The sequence below is a fragment of the Phaenicophaeus curvirostris genome, chromosome 3 (genome assembly GCF_032191515.1).
Source record: "Phaenicophaeus curvirostris isolate KB17595 chromosome 3, BPBGC_Pcur_1.0, whole genome shotgun sequence".
Classification (NCBI taxonomy): Eukaryota; Metazoa; Chordata; class Aves; order Cuculiformes; family Cuculidae; genus Phaenicophaeus; species Phaenicophaeus curvirostris.
The window spans coordinates 65,028,134-65,055,617 of record NC_091394.1 but is presented as its reverse complement, the minus strand read 5'-3'; the positions used below and the strand labels follow the sequence as shown (position 1 = coordinate 65,055,617).

The following is a 27,484-nucleotide window of genomic DNA, read 5'->3' as shown; positions in this document are numbered from 1 at the left end:
AATATATGTAAGATCAGAATTGTCGAGGTCATGAAGGGGAAGTGGTTGTCAAGAGATGGAATAGTAAGAACTTGGAAAGCATTTCAGCTGTATGTATTGAAAGGCAAGGATCTAAAAATATTCTGCAAAGGAAATGTGTTAAAGATGACCAATTTTGAAGCTCTAACGAGAGGAGGGTCAGAGGCATTGGTTTCACAATAGTGTTGTTTGTAGGGCTGAGGGAGGAGGGAGTCCAAGCCTGGATATGCTCCAGCTGTGTTTGGCTCTCTTCGGCTGAGAGCTGCCCGCCTAGGGAAGGCAGCAGATTGCTGATAGTCTGACTTGCATAGCAGAGCCGCAGGTCAGAGTGGGAGAGTCCGAGAGTCCGCGTGATATGTTTGCATTTCTGTTGTGCTCATAGTGGATGAGTGAAGTACTGATCTCCTACAAAAACCTTACAGACCATAAGAATGGAAAGAAGGGGAATATTTCAAGTGAAAATACTGGTGGAGTTGTTAGAAGCTAAGCAGAAAATAATCACATTGCTAAACAGGTCTTTCTTGCAGTTAAATGTTGACAGTATGTATTTATGCTATACATGAGAATATGTGTCCTTTTAATGTTTTCATTAGGCTAACTTTTGAATTTGAAACAACCTTAAATTGACTTAATTCTTTCTTTTGATTGAACAGATATTAAAAGTAAACAGGAATCTTTGTTTCCCTTTGCTCATTTCATTTTGGAGGGAGAACTTATTCATAATTTCAGCTATTATTTAAGGACAAAACTGATTCTCTTGACAGAAGATGGAAGTAGTGCTGCTGCTGTTCATTTGTTTGTGCAGAAACCGCCAGAGAGGGAAATGAGTTTATTATCCTTTTCCCTTCAAGCAGAATATGAGCAGGCTGCAGCCTCAGCTTTGTCATGCCCTGCAGTAGCTGTTCTTCATCTCCTGTGTGTGGCTGCTGAGCTGCTAAATGGAGATAACGGATCCCACAACCTACTTCACAACCAAGTGTTACATGACAGCGTGCTCAGGGCCCTGCTGGCATTCTTGCCTGCAGTAAAGGGGATTTCCTAGCGCCCTTGCAGTTGCCATGTTTATGCTCCCTGATTAAGGTTGCCTCACACTCAAAAGTTTGGGAGTTCTTCTGGTTCCCCTCCCTGGGGTGAATGTCTCTCTGCAACCTAAAGGAGCTGCCTTGCAATGCGTGTACAGCCAGTTAAACCCAGTGTTTTTCTTGTCCCTGCTAAAATTACAGCGTGATTAGTCACCAAACAATAGTGGAGGGAGAGACTGCCAGCTTTTGAAAATGATGAGGAAAATCGCTGCCTGTGACTCCTTGCTAAGATTATTCTGGTAGTGGGATTTTGTTTTTTACAAATTTATCATCCCTGCAATGGGAGGTGAAGATGTGAGAGGATGGGAAGGGGACCTACGTGGTTCTGCTGCCTCATCACCCTGCTCCCCCGCTTTACCTTAACAAGTATGTTCCTTAAGCAGTTTTTCATGTAAATTGCTTCATAGATGTTGAAAGACCACTTACATTACTGATGGTTGTGGGAATGGGTTGTTGTTCCTAATGGCAGAGTTATAAGCATTGTTCAGTGAGGGTAAACGGAGTGGAGAAGAGCTAGGAGAAATGCCAAGGAAGGAGCACCATTTGCAACTGTCTTCTTGAGAGCCCTTTGGTTGTGATACCCGCTTGGCTTTTACTGTGCACCTGAGTATCTTACTGCTGGAAGGATACTAGAGCACCAGCATTGGTTTAGTTACCAAGACTATGATGTTTGAGGATATACTAACCAATTGATTTGGGAATTCATCCATAAAAATGTAAATGTTAAGGTATTCAGTCATTATTTTACAGTATAAAAATATTGTGTTGGTTAGCTAAGCAGTTACTAGGACAACAAGAGGGAGATTGCCAAGGATTTTTAAACACTGTAAGCAAACGGAAGAAACCTTGAGTTTAAATAGCCCATCTGGCTGTCTTAGGCTATCCCAGGAGAGCTGGTCTAAACTTCTGCCACATACATTGTACCCTGATGACAGACATAGCCCACGGCAAGGAGACTGAGCTAGGAAAGCAAATGGACTTCTGTGGCAAATACTCTGGGGAGGAATGCATCCTGCACCTCACGGCAGCATGGGGGCAAGCCCCACGCCTGGAGCCCGCGCCCTGGTCTCAGCAGGGTCCGGCTGTCTACTGACGCTGACTGGGATTCCCGACTTTAATGTGGGTCCATGCTCTTTGCAAAATAGACCTTTGACCTGCAAATTACAGCTTTTATCACATTTTAAAGCTATGTAGCAGGCGAACTTGGGGCAGTAAATCTCACACGTTTTGTAAAGATTCTCATTTTTGTGTTTGCTCAGCTAAGGCAGGAACATCAGATCTATGCCGTGCCATGGCCAGGCTGATTATTTAAAAAACAAATGGCAAAATTGGAGTATTTTAAAAACAACTCTAGGCCAGTAGTTCTGGGTGGCCCACAACGACATTTCTGAGAAACCTGCTTCATGTTTGTTACGGTCTAGGAGACCCCTACCCCTCCTCCATAGGAGCCAGTGCTGACCATGAGATGAAAGAGAAAGATCTGCATGTTAGTATGTATGTGTCTTTGTCTGAGAAGGAGAGATGCTGGCTGGCATGTAATTACTTTTCTCATTTGCTCTTGCAAATTATTTGCCAGACTTTCTGTGGAAAGATAATGTATTCCTCAAAAAGAATTTTGTTTTCTTATTCTTTTTTCTTCTATGTGAAGTCTTATATGAGAACTGTGAGAGTTTCTTTTATATCTTTCCAGAATGGTTCAAACCATGCACCTATAAAACTTGTGTTTGAATGTATTACTGCATCCCTCAGAAATAACTTCATAAGTGAAAAGAGACACAGTGACTTACATTCTCCCAGCCAAAGCCCTCTTAGAAATAAAATAGCATTTCAAAGTTTTGCAACTTAAAATATTTTTCAGCTGTATTTTTGGTCTGGCGTTTCTTATAATAAAAAATAACATCTGTTTTCCAATTTTAAATTAAATTTAAACCAACATGTTTTTCTCATTAGTGCTGTTTATCTGTACTATCTGCTAAACTTGGATGTCAACTCTTCTGCTGAAGTAATCTGATTTTAGTTCACAGGATTAGTAGCATCTATCAACAACCACAGAGCTTTTGCACTAACAGCAAATACAAGAGAAATGTTTACAGTCATTATCACGTGTTAAATTTAAGCTTAATCTTTTATTCCCACTGCTGTTGGACATCCTTCACATCTACTTCGAGACTTAACTTGTGTGTGTTTTTAGTAACTTTTGGAATTGAAGCATTTAAATATTTTTCCATATGATTTCTTATAGCTAGGGTACCTATTGGGGTTTTTTTGTTGTTTGAAAAAGTAAACAGGTCACAAGTTCCCTTTGGGTGTTCAAGTAAGCACGCAGCTCTGCCTGCATTCCTCACTGTTTGGAGTTGCAAGATACGTCACTTTACCCAATCAGTAACCTCTGCATAGAATTTGGTTGTTAATTGAGTTATGTTGGGTATGTCAGAGGGTCAGTGTGTCTGTGCCTGGCTCCCTGTTGATTTCCATTCCTCCTTGCTTCTTTGCTCACCTGCAAACCTTTGCTACCAAGGTCTCGGTATATCTTTGCACTAAGGCAGGTTCTGGTGGCAAGGGAGGCTTTAATGCAAGCTGCAAGCTGTCTGGTGCTCTCCTGCTGGACAAATTCAATAGGTTGCCTCATTACAGACTTTCTGGTGGCTTATGTAGCTTCACCCTGTACATCCATATGTCTCAGCTGGTGGCTGTGTCACTCCCGAGTTATAACCAGTGAGGGCAAAACAGCTGAAAGGGGGTTGCTGCCCTTTTAGTAGAACAGCTTCTCAGGTTAGGTATTAAACAAGAGCCCCATCTGTCTATTTTTGGTGACTCATGGCTCTGGGAGGAAGGAGGTGAAAGTGATAATTCAGTCTCTGAGCTAAATTCATTCTTGGGTCTCCCTTCTCAGAGAGGTATTTTTTTTTCCATTGTGTCATGCACAATAGACTCTATCATAAAAGAAAAAGATTTGCAGCCCAAGGCTGTCCATGATCAATTAGCAAATCCTCATGGCTTTGCAGTCAGGCTGAGCTGTTCAGAGTGGGGAGTTACAGCTTTTGCTGTTCCTTCAGGCCCTAAGGTTCAGGGAGGGGAAAGGACCTCATTCTCAAAAGCAGCAAAAGAGACAGGGTCAGTGCGCTTTACTAAGGGGAGACAGACGGCATCCATCTTCTGTTCCACAAAAACTGAAAGTGAAGAAACCCTTACTGCTCCCACAACAGTGGGAATTGTTCAGAGGGGTGGGATAGCCTAATATTCAGTCAGACCTGATGTGGCTCCAAATTCCTGTCTAAATTTCAATTTTTTCTGCTTATTGCCAGAGAGAAATACAGGGTGTAGGAACAACCAAGTTGGTCAACATATGTGAAATATTACAAATACACCGTATCCTTATGATACGATCACATGGTGGAAGTTATTTTCTGTTACTGTGTTTTAGTAATTCACGTAATTTTTCATTTCGTTTCAGGCAGCAGTTTTACAACATCATCAGGAATATATGCCGGAAATAATTCACTCACAAATTCTACTGGATTTAATAGTTCACAGCAGGTAAATTTGTAAATATGAGTCAAGGAAACTTTGGAAAACTTAGACTTCTCATCCACTGAAAAAATGTAACCTTTAAATAGTTTTTTTTAATTAAATTAGCACCATTTCAAGTTAAATTAATATTTATAAAGCTTTTTCTTCAATTCATCATCTTCCAATAGTAGAACTAATTGTCTGTGCTTGATGTTCTTATTCACACGTCTTCAGTAGTGTGCCTAATAAACTATTCGTTTGAGTAGACATAGTGAATTATGTGTAATTTAGATTTCATTTTACTGCCTCCCAGTTTTAGTTCCTACAGCATCCAATCCAGGAAGCATACGTGCTGAAAGTTTGACATGTGTTTCTAGTTATATTTTGGAATTCATACGAAAAAGTAGCAAAACTTTGATGGACTATTTGGTTGCTTTTTGTCTTGCAGGAATATCCTTCTTATCCCAGTTTTGGCCAGGGCCAATATGCACAGTATTATAATAGCTCACCATATCCTTCACATTACATGACAAACAGCAACACCAGCCCAACAACACCCTCCACAAATGCAACATACCAGCTTCAAGAACCACCATCTGGCATCACCAGTCAAGCGGTTACAGATCCTGCAGCAGGTAATTACATGGATTTTATGGTCCCTATGAGGCACGTTTTTGTAAGTTGAAAGGGAGTTGAATTGGATTTTTTTTTGTGTGTGTGTAGTCACTGATTTTTTTTTTAATAATTTCTTAATCCTGAGCCTGTGGCACATCTTGCACAGATTCTAGCAGAAAATAGAGTAAAGAAAAATTGGGATCAGTAAAAGTTTTAAAGCTTGTGTGAAGTATAAGTTGTTTGCATTTATTTGTAAAATGCTTGTGTTAAAAATAGCAGGATATGGGAAGGTCTTTGCATTAAACCAGAACCTGATGCTTTTAAGCTCTGTCTGCATTAAGATAAACTCCTTTGATTTTTCCTAAGTAAGGCTGAAATCGAGAGGCCTTCAGACCATAGCTCAACTGCCCACTTGAAACAGAGCTTTTGTGTTTTTTGCTTTCAGAAGACATAATAATGCTTGTAATGGGGAGTTGAAATTGCACAAGTGTTTCCATTTTAAGAAAAGATTTTCAGTGGCTTGTCCTTTTTCCCAGTTGTTTTACCTTTCTTGCTGGAATTTGGCAGTGCTTGACTAGTTGAGATGTTTTTTGAACATTTATGCCAAAATACTCCAGCTGGTTTTGGAAATGAGGGGTGAAAAATCCTTTTCTCATTAATAAAAAAAAAAATACATTTTTTAACGGTTCAAGCATGTCAGTAGTTAGTACATGGCAGAAGTTTGAAATCTGTCAGAGAGGAAGTCCAAGGTTGCAGATGGGTTTCTCAATAATGCGGTAAGAAGCAGCTATGACCTTGCAATGTTGTCTGGAGGTTTTGCTGCAGAGTTTTGTTGGGGTCAGTTGTTTTTAGTTTTCTCAGAGTACTTCGTAGGACTGATCTTGCATGTACAATGTAAGCTTTAATATGATTTGCTACGACTCTTGCTTTTCTGCCGGAGTGTGTACCTGAAGATAAGGTATGCAGTGTTGTTTCTTTTGATACACTTGATGAAAGTAACTAGGGAAGAAAATACAGCTCGTGTGTGTTTATGTACATGAGACCACATGCATGTACAAAGTATTTGAGGAGGGAATCTTTCTAAATATATGAATGAATGTTGGAGTTTGTGCCTTTTAAAATATATGGATGTGTATTGGAGTCTGCATATTTATTATACTTTTTACTTTGGCTTTAATTGTTTTTTTTTTAGTTTTGTTTTCTTGTGGATTTGAATGTGAACAAGTATTAGCTATTATCAAGATATTAAAATGAAATCATTTCATCATCTCAGTCTTGATTTTTTGCAAAATCTTTGCTTGTATTAATGTGTTTAAGTTAAGACCCCATTTAGTCTTCTTCTGTATTCCTCTAGAGCAGTATTTCGAATTCAGTTTAACTACAGTTTTAATCCAGAGATGCTAAATTCTCTCCACTGGTATGAGAGCAGTTTAAGGTGGCTGACATATCAGTGTTGGGTTCCTAGGTTAAAATTAGGTGAGAACTTTTTGCTGCCGCACAAACTTTAAACCCTGGTAGATGAGAAGCAAGGACTTGTCAGTGAATCCAGTGCTGTCTGCCATTTCTCTTTGCACAATGTAATTTTTGTTATTACTTTCTCATAATCCTCAGTTGAGCTCATACACAGTATACTTGGGCAGTAAAGCAAGGTTGGGGTCACAGAAAAGAGGGATCAGTATGGAGGAAGGGAATTCTAGTGAAGTGGGAAAAAGTGAAAGGTGTATAAGAGAGAAGGAAGTTCACTCTTGGATCAAAACCAAAGAACAAAGAAGCAAACTAAACCAAATTTTAATTACAGTTAGGCAGATTTCTGTAGAATGTTTTACCCTATCTGGTCAAGTTTAGCTGCTTATTCTGTGCCACAACTGGAACACTGTGTATTAGGGATGATAGGAAGTACTGCAGAGCCATCACATTAGGCTGGTGCACTCCTTTAGTGGGATGGGCTCCAGCTGGTGAATTGCAGCTGTTCTTGTTGGATATTGATATTCCTATATATACATATCCAACTTCTGTATTTTGAAAAGCCACATAAACTGTGCAGTTCTGAACTATACGAGGACAAGCACAGAACAGCTTTCAGACTTTATAGAGGCACCAGAATAGATCATAGGTGGTTCCCATGAATTTTGGCCAGTAAGTAAAACAGAAGAATCTGGTGAGAAACATGAAAAGAGAGAAAGTAATTGTAGAATCATAGGTTGGAAAAGACCTTTGAGATCATCAAGCCCAACCGTACCTGTCTGCTACTAAATCATATCCCTAAGCCCTTTACCTATGTGTCTTTTAAATACCTCCAAGGATGATGACTCAACCACCTCTCCCTAGGCAGCCTCTTCCAGTGCTTGATAACCCTTTCTATGGAGTTTTTCCAAATGTCTAATCTGAACCTCCCCTGGCGCAGCTTGAGGCCATTTGTTTTCGTCCTCTCACCTGTCACTTGGGCAAAGAGACTAACACTCACCTCTCTACAACCTCCTTTCAGGTGGTTGAAAACAGTGGTAAGGTCTCCACTCAGCCTCCTCTTCTAAAGTCTAAACATTCACAGTTCCTTCAGCTGTTCCTTGTAAGACTTGTTCTCCAGCCCCTTCACCAGCTTTGTCGCTCTTCTCTGGACTCGCTCCAGAGCCACAATGTCTTTCTTGTAGCGAGGGGCCCAAAACTGAACACAGGATTTGAGGTAAAGCCTCACCAGTGCCAAGTACAGGGGCAGAATAACCTCCCTGGACTTGCTGGTCACACCGTTTCTCGTACAAGCCAAGATGCCATTGGCCTTCTTGGCCACCCGGGCACTCTGCTGGCTCACGTTCAGTCAGCTGTCAGCTAACACCCCCAGGTCTTTCTCTGCTGGGCAGCTTTCCAGCCACTCTCCCCAAGCCTGTAGTGCTGCACAGGGTTATAGCGTCCCAAGTGCAGGACTCTGTACTTGGCCTTGTTAAACCTCATCCCGTTGGCCTCAGCCTGCCAATCCAGCATGTTCAGATTCAATCTGGCATGTTCAGATCCTTTTGCAGAGCCTCCCTACCCTCCAGCAGATCGATACTTCCTGCAACCTTAGTGTCACCTGCAGATCTACTATGAGCTCTTGTGATATTTTTGGTATAGTTTTGTAGACCTGGAAATCTCAGGTAACTTCATTTAAAATATGTTTAATTCCTTGTCCAAATATAAAATAATCCTTTTATGGTTTCCCACAGTTCTTAGTTAAATGTGCAAGTTTTTGCCATGCTATCCAGGACATCCAGGGATTCCTGCAGAAGAACCTGAGATTTTCCATACTCAGTGTTTCTTCTTTCTCTTTCCTTTGTGGATTCAAAAAATTTCTTGTTCCTCAGTCATGACAAAACCTTTTGATTGCCCAGAGATTGGTACTGCTTCACTCCATACATCAGATGTAGAAATTAATGTTATTTTCTTGTGAACAGAAAGCTGTATTTTTGCTAGTGGCATAATCAGGAAATAATTAAACAAAACAATAGGTCTCAGAATCATATTTCAAATCTTTAATGTGCACTTTGCTTCAAATTAAATTGGAAATCTTGTTTCAGTTAAAATTTAAGAATTTTCAAAGCTTTTTTTCCCCTTGCATAATTCTTTTTCTTTACAGAATAAAATCTTTTTTATGAGAATAACAACAGAATCTTAGTTTCCTTCTGTGATGCCCTTTAAGTCCATACATAAGTAGGTTATCCCCGGTATGAAAAGCGAGTTGCTGATTTTTCATGTGAGCTATTACACATAACAAATACTGCTGTATTCACAGTACAGTACTAATGGTCTAATGTTTGCTGTTTGTTATAAATATAAATGAAGAGTAAATCTAGAGTTTATGCATATATTTATATAGGAATGAAAAACTGTAAAAACAGAAATGAGTTTGGATGCAGTGATGAATGGCAAAGTCTAGCACTGATTTTGCTTTTCTGATAATGGTTGTTCTCCTATTTTTACATTAACATTGTACAAATCTTGAGTCTTTTGCATAGCATCCAACAATATATAGCCTGACTCACTGTCACAAGATATCTTGAGGCTAAGAACTTCACACACTTTTCAACAGACTTTTAAAAATTGATAAATAGGAAGTTCACAATTAGGTTTAGGAGGACTGAAAGTAACAATCATTTCAGATTGTTGGGAAGCATAAATAATGAGTTAGGAAGAAATGCCTGCAATGGAGTGAAGTTCTACCTGCCTGTTATGGAATTGTTTTATGTTTTCTTCTTTAGCATTGGAAGTTGGAGAAGAAAATCTGGACCACTATAGAGCTTCATAATATAGTTGTTTTCATAATGTATACTATTATACATGATATACTGTTAATATGTTTTTTCATTATTTTGAATAGATGATCCTAAATAAACAAGTCACCCAAGCCCTGAAATAAACAGACATTTTTGCCAATATTTTTGGCGGAATATTGAGGGCTTCTGTCAAGTTCACAATAGTATGCTCATAGTCTTCATAGAGAAACATTAGGTTAATTTTTCAGATGAAGATTTTGACATTTTGTCAAAACGGCACAAAAGACATCCTTCTATCATCCTGTCAATAGATATTATATTTCTAGCAATACTTATTTAGTGCTTTTACTTACTTACTACTAATGTAGTAGTCGTATTTTTTTATAGAGAAGTAAAAAGAAAATCCTCAAATACCTATATGAGTCTGCTGCATTGTTTAATCCTGGTCCAGTTGTATGTAGGCAGTTTGTATAGTGGTCATGAGATTTTGTGTATAGTTTTATTTATGCAAAAGTAAGAAAGTAATAGTATGAGGCTGGCATATTCAACACACCTGTGTCATACATTTTTATTTTGGTGTACAGGACTTGAACCTAGACTGGCTTGAGGATTTAAAGTCTTTGTTCAAAATTAATATATAAGATTTGAGGGAAAGCCATTAATCTGGGCACAATCTAAATGGAAAATATTTGTACATACCTACTTGCAGAGGCATTTGACTATACCAACTATCCTAGACCCATCTTATCCATGTGATTTACCTTGTGACATGAGATATGATTATTTTGATAATGTGCATTTACTCTTTTTTGCATACCCATTCAGTGTAGTAGGGAAAAAGTCTCATGAAATTTGCAATGCCTTTGTCAATACCAAGAACTCTACCCACACACTTGCCAGTGAGATTTGCCTAGGGATAGACTTGATTTGGGGATTTCTGGGATAGCTAGTTTTTCCCAGATGTGTCATTTGGTATTATTGGCGTATAGTACATTGAATTTAATAGTAAGAAAATATGGCAGTTACTTAGGGGAAAATTCCATAATAAACAGAAAGGAATTGCAGAATATGGTTTTGCAAATTGTATCTCTGTGGCTGTATCGTCTATTTGTGAGTAATCAAGTATTCTTATTTATGAGATGATGAAAAATTGTTCTGTGTGACAAAACCAGGAGTCAGGAGCATGGGGTACCAGTCACACCTGGTAAAAGAGGCATACTTTTATAGAATTTGGGTTTAAAATGTTTTTCTGACTGATTAGAGAAGTCAAGGTTGGGTCGATTACACTTGGTCAAGGTTTGGTAGAGGAAACTGTGTGTGAAGCAGAAACAAGCTGTAACGTTTAGCATTAGGTAGTCTGGAGTAGAGTGCAGAGAGGTGCTGTAGCAGAGAGATCTAAAATTATGTGTCTGTTAATGGATGCAGAAGAACAACTGTTGCTACAGTATTAATATAATTTTGTGAAGGCACATGCAACACACAGAAATGGCTGTAGAAGTCCAGACCAACACATCAGCGAGCCCTGTACCCTGCCTGCCACAGCTGGCCATCAGCGGGCACCTTGGGAGGAGTAAGGACAGGCTAAGGTTGTGTAAGATTTGCCCTAAGCACTTTTCCAGCTTCCAGATATTTTAATCTCAGGGGATTTCCAAAGCTGCTGTTGTTTGTATGTTCAGGGTGTGCCTACATTAGTGTTTTAATTCGGAGCAGGAGTCTGGTTTGATGCAGGAGTCTGGTTTGATGCAGAGCTTTGGCTTAGTGGAGCAGTCCTAGAGCACACAGCTAGAGTCCTTCCAGACAAATCTAACCTGGAAAGTATCCTCCAGAACAGCACCTAATTCCTCTGCACCTACTGAGAATACTCGGGAGACTAGATCAGGCTGCATCTACACTGAAATTGCATCCCAGAAACAGGCAGTAAAGCCTGGGATCATTGCCACAGCTTGTTTTGTCCCACAGACCCAACCTGCTAATGCAGCATGGCTGTAACACCCCTGCATGCTTCTGTTCCAGTGAAGTCTCCAGGCTGCTTTTGAACCCTTGTAATCCTTTGAGAGCCTAGCAATTTTTGGTAAAAGGTGCCGCAAATCTCCTAGCTTTTATCTGTACTGCTCCTGGTGTTTAGTGTGGCTGCTGAGATCTTCCTTTGGTGACCTTACTTTAGTTTTGGGACAGATAATTGTCATGGTCTAGCCCCCACTGGGCTAATTTCGGCACCTAAAACTGTGCAGCTGGACTCTTAATTCTCTCACCCCTACCCCCAGGGAAAGGGGAAAGTAAAGCAACAGGAAAAAGACTTGCAGGTTGGGAACTAAAACTACAGTTTTAATGAAATAATAATAATGATGATGATGATGAAAATAATTAGAAAGCAATAAAATATATACAAATCTATGAGGTCGTGCCCCCACCCCTCAATGACTATACATCACTACAAATACTGTAGAACAGACACGAGGGAATGGGTTTGTGGCTAGGAGGGGTCGGGGTTCAGGAACTGGATTGAGGAATGCAAAACTCGGGGCTTAGGGGCCAACAGACAGACAAGGACCTCACTAGATGTTCAGACATCGCAGAAGAGGGCAAGACCCTCATGATATCTCAGTTTTGTAGCAAATAATGTGTGATGTATATGGGATGGAGTACTCTGTTGGTCAGTTTACAGTCACCTGTCACCTGTCCTGTGTGCCCCTCCTTGCAGATGTGGCTCTTTTTCACCAGTTTGAGGATGACCTTGGTTACTATAGGAATAAGTATAAGCATTGGCCTTTCTGCATACCAATGCCACGTGTTAGCACTTCTAGAGAGAAATTGTCTAAATAACATGCAGTTTGCTTTCAGAAAATGAAGTTACTTAGGTGAGACTAAGTTAGAGTCACAAAACTAACTCTAATTTAGCTCAAACCACAACAGCAGTGAAGAGCTGATCCTCATCCTCTCTTCCGCTCATGATTTTGTGGAGGGCTGGATTTTCTTCTGCACCTACCTGTTTTTTATGTTCAAGAAAAGGATAAAGTTAAATTCGAAACGTAATAATTACCTTGGCTAATACTACAATAAGTCTGGTACTATGAATTCACTGAGTTTGAACAAACTAACCTCCTTCTATCAATGAATGTAGAATAATGGGTATAACAATAGCCTGTTTTGTGGCTGTATAGCTTGATTTCAGCAAGTATTTTCTGCTCTGACAGTAAAATCTTTTCCTTTAACAGTCTTATAAGCAAACTAGGCTAAAACAGACTAGCAGAAACTTCAGCAGAATGATATAAAGCTGTTTAGGAAACCATGGTCAGAGAGAAGTCAGTGAGAGCTCGCTGTTAAAATAGAAGGATGGTTACAGCAGCATTCCTTGGTGTCTGCCTTGGGCCCAGCATTTTCATTAATCATTTAGATGACTGAACAGAATGTGTTTGCCTATTAAATATGTAGATGACACCATGCTGAGAGGGGCTGTGAGCTTTTTGGAGAGAGGATGAGCACTCAAAAAATGGAGATGTGATCTGAATAGGAGCAGGTGTGAAGTACACATTTAGGCGGGAATGATGAACTGCACAAATGTGGGATGGGGAATGTTGGCAGCTCCTTCCAGGCTCTACCTTTCCCTATGGACCACTCCCAGTACTTCAGATATTAGTGTCACACCAAGTACCCTCAGCCGCTGTTGTTTTTCTTGGTCCAGAATTTGTCAGGCCTTGGGCTTGTCAAGGCTCAGGGCTCAGCTGGATACTGGATTCTTTAATTGAGTTTCCTTATGAGGACTTGAGAGCAACCATTGGACAGTGAGCTGGTAACCCAGCCGTGCTGCTGTCAAGCAGCCTTAATCCAAAGAGTACATGCTATGTTTTCTCTTTCCATACATGGAATAAGTTTCTGACATGCTATGTCATGTTTTCCCTCCAACTGGTAACTGCCATGTCACACTGGTCATAACAGACTCGTCTCCTGAGTAGGCTCAGAAGCTCCAGGTATCAGCAGTGTTGTGTATTCAGTTCACATGCAATGTTTGGCCAGGTCTTTGATAAACAACCAGTGAGGTATCACTTCTTCCTTCAAAGATGATCTAGGGACCCTGAAACTAACATTTATTGAAAGTATTGCAGAAAATGCAAATTGTTGCCTGCCAAGAGGTGTCCAGGGGAGAGTAGCCTGCAGAACGTGGAAAGGAAAGCTTTGCTTCGCTTCACTTTAGATTAGTGAGTCCAGCTTGGAGAGAAAGATTGTTCATGAACAAATTCCTCCTCATGAAAGGAGGAATTTTTTCTTCACGTTCACAGATAGAACTTGAATTGCTGTAATGAATGCTGAACTTGTTTGTTTTGTTTCTAAAGGTATGGCTGTTAAAGCAGTACAGTAGATTCCCTGGAGAGATCCATAAGAGCAAGACAGACAGATCTCTCTTGGGAACGATGCAGGTACAGCAGGCCCCAGAAGGTTGGCCTCAGTTGTGCTGGTCAGCTTTGGGGTCGCAAAGCAGGACTGGGAATCTTTTTGTCAGGTGAGGGTCTGGCCCATTCACACAGATGACTTGCACCTGAGAAGGGGAGATGGAAATGAGCCTCCACACAAATTTGCAGCCCTGTGTTTGAATTTTTTTTGCAATGTGTTTAAATGAAGGTGTTTTTCAAAAAAATGGAAAGCTGTATGGCTCTTACAAACACTTTCTTCCCCATCCTCACCACACTCTGCTCTATGTGCTCACGTTTTCACGTTTGCTTGGTTTTATTTATTTGTCATGAAGTTTTGTTTATACTTTTTCTATGCTATCTGTTCCCTGTTTTATTTAGTATTATTATTACTACCCCAAGTTTAATGCTTAAAATTTTTAGGCATATCACATCTGTAGATTTTTTTAAAAAAATGGGATCTAAAGCCAAATTCCTAAAAATACTGTCAGAGACCAAGAGCAACCGTAATTTCAGTCAATAGAAAGTGCATTTTTTCATTACATCTGCATTTTGGGGCACATAGTTAGAACATCATTGGACAACATACCTGTTGAAGAAATTCTCATCTACTTATTTTATGGAATTATAACTTATTTCAAAACTTTTGTACAATGCTTTCTTTCTTTTCTTTTTATTTCTTTTAATAAGGTTTTTATAATAAAAATAATGTATAGCACTTAAGTTTAAAAGGTTGGTTTCGTAATTGAGTTATGTTATCTTATTTATGTTTTAGTATAGTAGAAGAAAGAGCAGTCAGCATTCAAATTATTAGTTTAAATAAATACTTTGAAGTGTACATTGTCATAGGAAAAATGTTTATTATTGGAATATACCTTGGTCTTCAACATTTAAACCTTTTTCTTCAGTGATGTAGGCTGATGTGGCTGACTGACTTTTACTGTTTGGCACATACACAATATCGATCTTCTAGGTAAAGGTTGACTCTTTTTTTGAAGATTCTTAGTTTTACCTAGAGTTACATCTTACTGAGTTACATCGACTTCTTATTCTGCTTTGTTTCATGTAGCCTGAGATACCTAGGTAAAAGTATAATATGAAATACATAATATATACTAATTTCCATTAAGTGTAGATTTGAAGCCTGAATGTGAGAACTTCAAGACCTTTTCCTTTCAGCAGAAGCAGCAGTTATTATTTTGAGTAACTGTGAATATGTGGTGCTACACAGATGTCTGGAATCTCCGCCTTAATCTAACCTTTGACCTCAACAGGATTGTTTTTTTAGGAGAAAGGATCCCTTGTGTGAGATGTATACCTGTCTGTTCAAACTGGAATGCCATGGTGTAGACTGATTAAAAAGTAAATCAAAATTGATGCAAATGTCCACATCTACTGAACTCTAAAGAGTATTTAATGTTAACTGAGAAGTAGAATTGTTAAATGAGTTGTAGGCTGAGAATTCCAGATGCCTTCACAAAAAAATAGGGTGTTTTAGGAAAAACAAACAATAACTATTAAAAGAAGTCTTTTCTCTTTGAACTTAAGACTGTGAGAAAAGAAGTCTTCAAAAGAGATCTAAAAAGGTGTTGCATTTCTGAGGAGTGTCATACTCTAGTTAAATGAGTTAGGAAGGATAATTCATGCTGGATGCCTCTGTTGTTTAATTTCAAGAGCTTCACTGTTACTGAGTCTATGGATGTTGAGAATGGCAAAACATCTTCCTCCTAGCATGTTTTCAGGAAAACTTGTTGTTCTTATCTACCTAAATCATCATTCCTCTTATCTGTTAAACAATAGGAGATATTTTTGTAAATAAATTTTGCTGAAGCATGATAATTAGCTTACAATATTCTTCATAAAGAATTGCATCCTGTCTTGAAGGTACTCACTGGAAATGCTCACTGTTGAGTAGGCTCTAGAAGAATACTATATATTTAATCTTCATAAATTATATATATTTAAAACTTACTAATTGAACTTACCCTGGGACTCTATTTCATGCCACATTTAGAAAGAATTCTATTAAGCTGTGTCAACTGTAGTGATCTAAAAGTAAAATGTCTGAAACCAGGAAGTTTGGAAAAGGTTTCAATTTGTATATGTAATTTTTTTTACACTTGAATGTTTTTTTCTTTCCAGTTGCCATAATGTTTATCTTAAGCCATGTTTGAAAGTGTAAAATTAAATCAATGTTCTTTTTAAAAAAGCAGGTATCTCTTCAAATTGTTTGTTAAAGTGTAATCTTGTCTATGAAGTGGTATGATCTTCTCTATGATTTGAAGGCATTATTTATTTACTCCATTTTTATTTGTTCACTGAAATAATTTACTTCTCTGTTTTTACATTTAACTTGAAATTGATGTAATTTATGTATCGGTATTGTCACTTGTTATGGTAGATTTAATTATTCTAGTTAGGACTCTTTAGTGAACATCCTGGGTTTACTGTCACATGTAAAAAACAAGTTGGAAATTCTGAAGTCTAAAAGATGTCATTTCTTTACCATAGCAGAATACAGTACAATCCACAGTCCATCAACACCCATTAAAGATTCAGATTCGGATAGATTGCGTCGTAGTTCAGATGGGAAATCACGTGGACGTGGCAGAAGAAACAATAATCCTTCACCACCACCTGACTCTGATCTAGAGGTACGTTATATTAAAAATCTTTGACCTGTTTTAAGCACTATTTTGTCATTATTTTGCAGAGGAGTATTACTTACATGTGAAGAAGGTCCCTTTTTTTTTTCTAATGGTATTTTGTAGAAGATAGACTTTTTCTTCTAAAGATACTCTTTCATGAAGAGCACCTGCTTTCTCTGAAAAATACAGGATTTTCTTTCTCTTTTGGATCAGGAAAAAAAAAGCGCAAGCTTTTCCCAAGTCAAAGAAAAGTTTGCATTTGGACAGGAGACACTTCTAGCACAATAGTGGGTTTTGTTCTCTCATGGTATGTTCACATTCCCTTCAGTTGCCCTTACTTTGTGCTGAGAACACATCTTTAGTGACACACCATTGCTACAAGTGTTCACACTGCGTTGCTTTTCCTTTCCAAAAGCTTGGGCCATTTGTCATCATGGGAAATACAGTCCCACCAGGATTTAAAATACTTGTATTTGAACGCTTTATTTTTTATTAAAGTATGCTTTTGCATGCAGTCAGAGGACAAATTAGAATATTTTGCATTGGCTGTGAGCCGAATTATTTAGTGATGCAATAAATTCTTACACATGCAACATCTAAGTTAATTATTTTCATTCTTTAGATGTCTAAAATAATTTAAAGTGGACATAGGTTAAGCAGATTTAAGTTCTTAGCAAAAGATTGTTTTATTTTGGTTTTAGAGGTCATTTTCAAGAGCAGTTATATGGACTTTGTTTTGTAAGACTTGCAGAAATACAGAATTCAAACCCAGAAGACTTAATTTTCAGAGTTTTCTCTTCATTTGTTGCTTTCTATTGCACATCTGGCTTTAAAATAATACATCATAAATCTAATTTTGTGTGTGTATTTGACAATAACTATAATTTTATTCTAATACAAAAATTTGGTATAATAGCAATTGTAGTAAAAAGCTAACAGATTGTATTACCCTATTCTGGAAAAAAACTTGTTAGTTCTGAAAATAAATGGCAAGGAGACTATGGTTTTAATATATAACCATTTCAATACAATTTTCTTATTTGTGCACTTACTGATTCAAATTCTAACTTTCCAATTTAAGTATCAGCTTCACAGAGGAACACGTTCATTTGATTCTCTTTTTACAGAGAGTATTCATTTGGGATTTGGATGAGACAATCATCATTTTCCATTCCTTGCTTACAGGGTCCTATGCCAACAGATATGGAAGGGTAAGTGTCAAGAAACTGGTGGAAATTTTCAGTAGTATTTGCTAGTGTATGGTTGATACACAAGGAAGACCAGAACATTACTTGATTTTCCAGAGACAAAGTGGTACTAATGTTTCAGGACATAAAAATCAAGAAGTAATGCTGTTTCACATGTCTGTTCTTTGCACTTACCAAGCTTTAATATTCCGTAAATATTTAAATAGTGTAGGCAGTGATAACTTGACTACTTGATGTTTGATTTGTAGGTACAGTGTGTCGGAAACTTGTTGAAATAATCAAAATCTGTAAAGGACTAGCTCCCTCAGAGTGAAGAACTCCAGGAGTGATTGCAAAAATATCATTTCATTCTGAGATATCAATAATGGACTGCACTCTCTGTTGAGAAAGCAAGAGGAAGAATACTTTTGGACACAGATTAGTCTACATTTTTTTACCTTAACTTTGTTTAATCTACATATTGACATATATTTTTGGAAGTCTGCTTATGACTCAAAACTTTCTGTTATACACAGTCTGTAAATCATAACTGCACGGATGAATATGTGTGCAGACTGTAGGGAGAGAAACAGTCTTTGGTGAATAAGAACAGTTATATAAAAATCTAAAGCTGTACTTCTTTGCAACCTTTCTTGTTCAGGTGTGGTGTATTTTCAGAAGTGTTTGCTGTAATAGCAGCTTACCAGTTTAAGGAATATAACTACTGTTTTTCATTGTATGTTATAAACTCAAGTCATTTCAACAGCCTTAGTTTCCTATGTGTTAGTTTCTATTTAGGTAGTAAAAAGACTAGCTAGAACTTTAAATGTTTTGACAGTTATTGTATGGATAGATATAGACAGTAGCATTATAGAGTACTAAAGATTTACAGAAAGTTGTTTTCCGTTTCTCAGTCTTTTGTGAAGATATGACAAACTCCCTCCAAAAGCAGATTTTGCATGGCACCTCAATATCACCAGATCTGTGACAGTTTAGTTCAGCTCAGGATGGGGAAAACAAATCCCAGTGCTCACAGAAAAACTCTTTTTAGTCCTTGCCGCAGAAGTATTTGTGCAAGCACATTTTTCCATTTGTTACTAGTTCTCTATAGTGGTTTCATTAATTGGGGCCTGATCATAAATACCTTTCTTACTGGATGCTTGAGGTTGAAGAAAGTGTCCAGTATTCAGCTGCAAAGATTTAATAGATACTTATGCTGCAAGAAGGCTGGTGACTCCTGATTGCAGCTCCATCACAGCTGACACTGTTTTCTTGAGATATTGCTTTCATCTGGATCACTCTGATTGCATGCCATGTGGCTGCATTGCTAAATGACAACCAACCATTGATGTTAAGGGAGATGATGACAATTAATGCTTCTGCTGTGGAAGAGGCAGTGGTAGAGTTGCTACCCCTCACCCTTTCTGTTGAGGGGTAGCAACATGCATGCCTTTGGCTCTCACATGCAGTCACGGAAAGTGTGCCATTCTTGCTTTTTTTCTTTAAATTTCATTCATATCACAATTTTTCTTGGCTTACTGACAGCTTCATACAACATTTAGCAATTTCCATAGACACTAGAGGAAGATAGTGTCAAATGTTCAAAGCAAACGTGGTAAAACATGTATCTATCAGATAAGAACTGTAGGATTTATTTGCAGCAACAGGAGGTGCACTTTTTTTAAAGACTGTTTCTTAATGATTTCTGGCTTTCAAAATCTGAAATCCAGGTCCTAAGTCAATCTGAAAAAAAAATTGTTGAGGGAAATTCTTGTTCTTTTCATGTGTATTCTGCTTTTTGAGCAATCTAACATCACGTTCTCAGGTGTTTCTGCACTGTGGTGAGGACTAGAAATGCCCTTTTCAAAAATTAAATCTAAGCTGTTCACATAATCATTAAAATACAAAGGCTGGCTCTTCAAACAAGCAAAAATATCCTAATTAAATACTAGGGGATTTGGCAACTTGGCATTCAGCAGTTTTGATAATGCCTGAGTGAATTTCATGGTGAATGACTGTGAATGATGAGCAGCCCTGCTGCTACAGGGATTGATTTTCTTTTCCTTCCTTTCTACCTTGTTCCTCATAACTTCTTGCTTGTGCCACCCTTTTCTGTATAATTTTGCTTTCTCATCTGTTTTTATCACCTGCTCTCCTTTTGCTGCTATTGTGCTCTGCTTTCTCCCTGCTTTTGTCCGTCACCTTTGTTAGAACAAAATAATACTATTTTTTCAGTTTGTGCAGTCATGATGTAAATGGCTACATTTTTATTTTTCATTTTATTTAAGAGTGACTTGAATTTTGTGGATTTCATGGAAATGTAGGAAACTAGTCTATGAATATGATTTATAATTCCAGAAAGGAAGAAAAAAAAAACAACAAAGCATTTCCATTTACTTCTGGATATTTTTTTCACTATGCATAGAGATCTATTGATCAAATCATAGAATCATAGAATAACCAGGTTGGAAGAGACCCACCAGATCATCAAGTCCAACCATTCCTATCAAACACTAAACCATGCCCCTTAGCACCTCGTCCACCCGTGCCTTAAACACCTCCAGGGAAGGTGACTCAACCACCTCCCTGGGTAGCCTGTTCCAATGCCCAATGACCCTTTCTGTGAAAATTTTTTTCCTAATGTCCAGCCTAAATCTTCCCTGGCGGAGCTTGAGGCCATTCCCTCTTGTCCTGTCCCCTGTCACTTGGGAGAAGAGGCCAGCTCCCTCCTCTCTACAACCTCCTTTCAGGTAGTTATAGAGAGCAAATGTCAACTTATCAATTACTTTATTTTACATTAGGGCTTCTAACACCTCGAAACTTGCATTTCAGCCAGATGTCAGCTGATTGAACTTTGGAATTTGGAAAAAGTGGGAGCATTTCTTTAGTATCTTGGAGAAGGTGGAAATAAGTCTCAGTAGTTACTCTAGAATACTGTGGTCCTTATGTGCATTTACATTTTCCATGAAAGCATTTATATTCAGAGGATTTAAAGGAATTTTCCTTTAAAATTATAAGCTATTTTATTGTCGTTTCATGTATTTTAGAGATTGAGAAAAACAATGCCTGGTTTCACTTAACCCTTCATTTGTGACCTGTAGGCTTAAGTGGAAAATAAGCCTTGTACCCAAAGTGAACTTTCCTGTTTTTCAACTTCTTGTTTCTCCACAAAACAAAGCAATCAAGTGGGTAGAATTTAGAAATGACATACAGACAATGTTTTGGCTCCAGTACCAGTATTCAAAACAAGAGGACTGCTTAAGCAGTTTGACATTGGTATTTCTTTTCTTTAGCTAAACTGTACCTCCCTCAGAGATTTGTACTCGATTTTGACCATACCTGAAAAGACACTCCACCTGAACCTACAAATCCCAATCAACAAGAACAGATTGTTAGCTTTCCTCCTCATTGTGTGATACTTCCCAATAATTAGTTAGCAATTAGTGGCTTAAAATTGCAAAAGAAGGTTTGGGTTATTTTTTTTTTTTAAAAAAAACCCTTATTCTACCCTTGTCTTTCTTTAAAGTTTTCAGCTCCCACTGTAATATCTGACACCAGAATTAAATGTACTGCAATGCCTTAAACCAAGGCTCTTGTGCTTTTTACCAGAGCAGTTGCAAGATTGTGACTACACAGGTATTCAAAATCCTAATGCAGATAAGGCTTTTGCTTCTGTTGAAATGTAGGTATCCAGAGCTGCAGCTGAACACAGTTTTTATCCTAGGTAGAACTTCAAATAGAAAAAGATTGTGTTTGATTAAGGAATCATGGTTTCTTTGAAAAGCAGCCTGTTCTGTTTCTTATTTTAGCTTTTACAATATTTAATCTGACATTTTCAGTAGGTGCCAATGATTTTCTTATTTGATTTTCTCCTGATTAAATTAACCTAATAAATGGCATTATTTTAATACTACTTTAGAGAAATCCCCGTTTTGTGTCTGCCATTTAAAAATACCTTGGACTGAAATGTTCACAGAAAGCTTTACAAAAAGCTGTTTTTTCAGACTCAGAGGTGTTATAAAATATTTAATAAAAATGTTTAAGTCATGCATAGATTGAAACTTTAAATACATAGTCACAACCATTTGTTTAAGATTAACCTTATCAGCTCCTAGCCAATATAACGCTTTGTCTGTCTGTCTATTCTGCTTTTCAAAATGATGTTCTAACTTATGTATGGAAGCTCAGAATGGGTTTAGTTCTACACCCTTATGTTAGCAGTACATAATCAAGATGGACCTAGTGATCTTCATTTGCATCTTAGACACTTAGTCCTTCTAACTCTTAAGCAGCTAGAGCAGAGACTTCTGTGGATTGACTTCTCTTAGTGCTCAGGCACAAGAAAAATTCTTGTCTGTTTTTGAAAGAAAGTCTAATGAGCTATGAAGGATGTCAGGGTGGTAACTGGGCACAAAGATAAGCAGGAATGTCAGAAGGAAAAGTAGCCTTAGGCCTAGCTAGAAAGAAAATATCACCTGCTTTCCACCTCAAATGCCTACAAAAGTAAAATAAAGGAAGGCGTAAGCCTACAAATAGAGCAATATTCAAATAGAGAGACTGAATGCTTTTGTTCATATTTTAAAGTCTTTCCATATGAATTAAGAAGCCAAATTTTCTTTTCTTGGTGCTGCCAGTTTAAATAGAAGGTTTATTTTTAAGGGCAAAGTTCATTAAAATAGCATGATGCAATTTTTCTTCCCCATTTATAAGGGGTATTTTTTTTTTTGATAACTGGAAAACTTACTCTTAACATATGTGAGTTCAAGAATAAATGTTTTGTCTGTTCTACATAGCTTTGCTTCCAAACGCTTCTACTAAATGCTTCTTTTTCTGTTTAGTTTTACTTGGATTTTGTCATTTCCAGAAGACCAACAGGCGGCCAAATCACCGTTCTTTTCTAACTCTTGGCTACTGACAAATTCTGCCTTTAACACAGTAGTTACAGAAAAATGTTTCAAAGATCAGAGGTTGTGTTGAAACACCTATTAATTTGATTGAGAGATGGAAAAAGAAACTAGTGAGTGTATCTCTTGGTTTTTAACTTCAAGTTGTCATCAGGTTTAGGATATTAACTTATTTTAAGTAAAATACAGGTTGTCACTTTTGCAGTTCTATTTAAAATACAATTCCTAACAAACTAATGTTGTTAATAGTGCGTGTCATGGAATAATAGAACATTTCTTTCAAAACTCATGCTTCTGTGCATTTGGATATGTTTGGCATTATAAATGAGAAACTCTATATCAAATGTATATATTAGACTTTATTTTTTATTTTTCAGATTGAAATTATATAAAACACAAAAAAAAATCAAAACAAGACAAACATCTGTAATGCATTTGGTAACCACAATGCTGAACATGCTTTTCGAGTTTATTAGCTCAGTAAGGAATAAGTTGTTATGGTAATTTCTGCAGAGAAGTTAAAGTGTGTTATGTATTAATAACAAACAATAGGTTTGTTCACTCTGCATGGGTGGGCCAAACTGAAAGCGTAATTAAAGCATGGTTTTGTGGAGAATCAAGGAGTGGTTTTAAATATAATTGCCATCTGCCAATAAAACATTAACAGTGATTTGTTTAAAGCCACTAGGTATTCCCTGGAATGAATCCTTTCACGCATGACCAGTGAGAGTTTATTTTAAGTCACAATAGCATTATCATGCCCCAGCTGATCTTAAAGCTTGTAAACAGTTGTAAAATCTGGAGAAGTTTTAGGTGAAATGGATTTACCCTTTCTGTGTGGAGGGCAGAGAACCCATGCTAGGGAGGCATGAGAGCGACCACAGATGTCCCAGTGCAGAACCATGGTGGCAGTCAAGTTAAAGGCGTATTTTTAAGTGTTGCTCTTAAGTGTTAGAGTACAAGAGTAGAGAGTTGCTGAGGTTAAACTGGTCAAGTGGATGTTGCATTTAACACATAGAATAATTCCTCTTGAAAAGCAGTTCCTCCAGTTTGTATTCCAGTATGTACGTTAGGCATGATGTACTTACTTCATTTCTTCTTCAAGGATCCACCCACTTCAGTATCTCTTGGACTCCGAATGGAAGAGATGATTTTCAATTTGGCGGACACTCATCTATTCTTTAACGACTTAGAAGTAAGTGTTCATTCTTCATAGAGGCAATTTAATATTTGTCTTTCTTTACATGTTATTAGATTATTTCAAAAATATTTGTTTCACATTTTTAATATGGAAAAGTTCAGAAAATATCTGTATAATTTAGTCATCAGGATGTGTAATAATATCTACACTAAATGTCTGTACTGGCACTCAAAGGTTGCAACTGTTTACATGCTGGGGGTTTGTTCTCACATGTCTTGCTATTTATGACCATAGTAGACAAGTTTTAGAAGTGGATGCACAAAAAGCATGTATAAACATTAGAATTTAATATTCTGCATAGGCCATTAAATATTAAACTTCACCTTCTATAAACAGTTAATGTCTGGGTACAGTTTTCTCACTTATATCCCACTGTGGGCAAGCACTACCTCTATACCTGAGAGAAATCATTAATGTTGTATACGCCGTCTCTCTCAGCAGCCTGTTTCTGGGGGTCCTCTGCCTTCCCTGGCAGCAGGTGGGATTTGTTACGCACTGGGGTTTCTCTGCCTCTCCCAAGCAGCGTGAGGCAAGGAGCTGATGTTGGCATGCCAAGAGCTTTTTCAGCCTACATAGGCTATGGTTTGGCGATGCTTGTGAGATAGTTCTAAAACTATCCGAACTGCTGAAAGAGGCTGTCACCATAATGCCTGGCTGTTTCATCTTAAAAGGGAAAAAAGCGATTTCTGATCATATTTTAATAACATAAAAACATGAAAACAGTCAGATTTCTTTCCCATCATAATGAAGACAGCTGTTTATTTAAAATCCAACTGTTAAGCAAGCTTGTGGTGAGGCTGCCAACACACATTAATCATCAAGTTGTTGTTTTGCTAGATTTTAGAATAGTGTGTTATTCCAGACAGGCAAAAGAATCTAAAAGATTCAAATGCAACTTTTGCTGATCAAAGTTAATTGGCAGCAATTGGCCTTTAAATATTTCCTGATGTTTCCCTTTTCAAAATCAAGCAAAATACACCTTATTTAATAGATGAGCCAAAATAATTTGAAAAATGCCAGTGTGTGATAGACCTCAAATGTGGTTTGTCCAACATCTGTCCTATATTTTGATTTCTTTTCATCTAAAAAGAAATCACTCACAGATGATTTGGCATCTTAGAATGTAATGAAATTTATTTAAATGTGCTTTATTTTTACTTCCAGTCCTTAGCAAAGTATTTGGTTTTTATACTTACAAAATAATAAATGATTTCTTTAAACTTTAAAGTATTGAGGTAGCTGTATGTAAAGATAGGATTGTTTTGGGTACAAGAAAAAACATTAGTGAGTTGCATGGATGGGACTGATTTTTCAGATTTGTACAAAAGTATAGCAATGATAGTTATATTCCAAATCTGTTTCTGATTTCTGGTTATGTTTCATTTTATACCAATCAGAAAGAGAAAGTAGTACTGTATCTTACCAGCATATTCAATAAAATTCAGTGTGTTTTCATTTGTTGTGTATACCTAGATACGTTATAGAATTGTAGCTCCTTCTTCGTACGTGTTTGTCAGTATCACTGACTTTAATGGAAGTTAATCAATTGCATTTTAGGGAAAGTAGCTTGTCTTCTGCTAATTGGCGTGTTACAGCGTTAAAAGTACTGCGTAGCAGTTTATTCACTGAAGAATTTTGAAGATGTGTATGAAAAAAGTATTGATCCAGGTGGTTCACAGAAGCAGAGGAGCTCACTGACTTTGCCTTTCCCCCATAACAAGCTTTATCTTACATCTCCAAATGGAAGTGTAATAGTCTGTATCTATACCCTAGTCTGTCTTGTTCATACAGAGAGACACTTAGGAGTGAGCAGTTGTATTCCTGTCCTTGTCCATGAGCTTCAAGTCCTTATTTCTAAGGAATGTGGGCGCCAGTCTGAAAGATCATACCCTGTCCATGGGAGTGAAGAGCATGTTCAGCATGCAGAGGGTTGGGTTTATGCCTGTGGATTGCCATAGAGAAGTCTTCAGAGAAATACACAGTGAAGGCATAAGAGAGCCTGTACTTTGTGGAAAGAAGCACATAAGGACTAGACCTGGCCACAGACTAAGGCTTTTCAGTTCATAAGAAATTTCAAGTGTTTTGAAGCATGTTGCAGACACATGGTATTTTTGAAGGAATGTGTCCTCTTAGAGCCACAGTTTGTCTTTCTATTGAGCATCACCATTATTAGCAGGGCCTGCCTGGTTCCCAAGGCCTATGACCTCAGGGCAGATTCCTCACATCCACCTCAGAAACTGAAAGTCCTTCCGTGGTGGTTTGGAAGTTCAGGCTTTGCTGCAGCTTGACAGGCTTCCATGAAAACTGTGGGCAATTTGGTTTGGCTCTGCCTCAGGCTTAAAGCATCTGTTCTTGCTGATGAAGGACTGAGTCTGGAAAATCTAGTGGTGACCCTGCTCAGGGCTAAGCTTTCCAATTCATGTGCACAAACATCTGGGCTGTTAGGAATTGAGAATTTTGGAGGCAACATCACCAGCAAGCCATAGAGCTCGGGCATCCTTGCCCAGAAATAATATGAGGACAGGCAGCGCTGTATTTGGAACATGTCTAACCTGCAGTGTAGACATTTCTTTGGGTCTAGGCATAATTCAAAGCGGGAGCCTAAAAGCTGATGCTCTCCATCTCACCCAGGCTCAGAGGGAACCCTTCCTGGCATATAGTGAGGCTGGGTTTACGGGCAGACAATCATCTATCATAACTGTGGCCAACGATGCACAGTTTTCCAGATACCACAAGTTAATGTTTTTTAATAAAAATCTTCTTTTCATCTGGTGCATTCCAGAAAGCTTTAATCAGAATAGCTCTCTTGTCATCCAAGTTAGTGGGAAAGCATTTTGTTGTCTGATAAACTACTGTAGACTGAATTAACATTTTTAATGCAAAGGGCAGGGTTGCACCAGTGATCTCTGAAGCGCTGCTTGATTTGTGCATAACCTAACTGACTTTTCAGAGCTCAACATAGAAGTTTATTTAGTGCTATTAGGTTAAATTCTAAACTTCAGCAGTCTGTATAAAGTGAATCGATGCCAATGCAAGCTGCTTTACCTATTTTGATTTAGTAGGGGATACACGCCAGGTAAATTAATATTCTAATTTCGTATGCATTGCTTTTTATGTGTGTATATAATAACAATGGTATTTGCAATTGGCATTTTTCAGACTCAATGAAAAATTTCAAGCAATTTTACTATTTGGAAAAAAAATTAAGTTGGATCTCACTGTCTAGCTCTGAAGTCAGTATTCTGTTTCTCAAGGGGTGAGATGCACTTAGATTTAAAATTAGTTACTGCACCCTCAGTTTGTACTAGTTTTTACTTTGTTTCTTTGAGAAAAAGTGGAAGCGACTTATTTCTTTCACTTAAAGTTTTATTTGGAATAATTCATTCCAAATTGATGTAATGGCAAATAATTTCAGATCTCGAAGGAAGATTTCTTAAACAGCACACTAAAGGAGTATGACAAGCTCTTTAACATATGGAAAGGAAAATATTAATGTTTACTAATGTATAATTTGATCTAAGTGCCATCATAAGCAATGATTTCTCGCTTTACTAGCAATTTCATAATTTCATAATGAAATTGTAGAAGTCTGTTAGGTCAAACACTAAAAAATTGTGCAGTGTTCTCAAAATTTAGGTTTCAAAATCTTTATTTGGGCTTCAAAATAGG

General features: G+C 37.7%; 1 protein-coding gene across 2 annotated transcripts in view; it reads left to right on the top strand.

The window, feature by feature from the left end:
• The window catches only part of EYA1 (EYA transcriptional coactivator and phosphatase 1), a 151,735-nt gene that overhangs the window by 90,017 nt on the left and 34,234 nt on the right, over positions 1–27,484 (top strand). For both annotated transcript variants that reach the window (XM_069854231.1, XM_069854232.1), the window contains 5 exons: positions 4,555–4,637; positions 5,059–5,245; positions 16,387–16,529; positions 17,651–17,734; positions 23,720–23,809. In XM_069854231.1, coding sequence (XP_069710332.1) covers positions 4,555–4,637; positions 5,059–5,245; positions 16,387–16,529; positions 17,651–17,734; positions 23,720–23,809 — 587 coding nt within the window. The remainder of the gene's footprint in view (positions 1–4,554; positions 4,638–5,058; positions 5,246–16,386; positions 16,530–17,650; positions 17,735–23,719; positions 23,810–27,484) is intronic.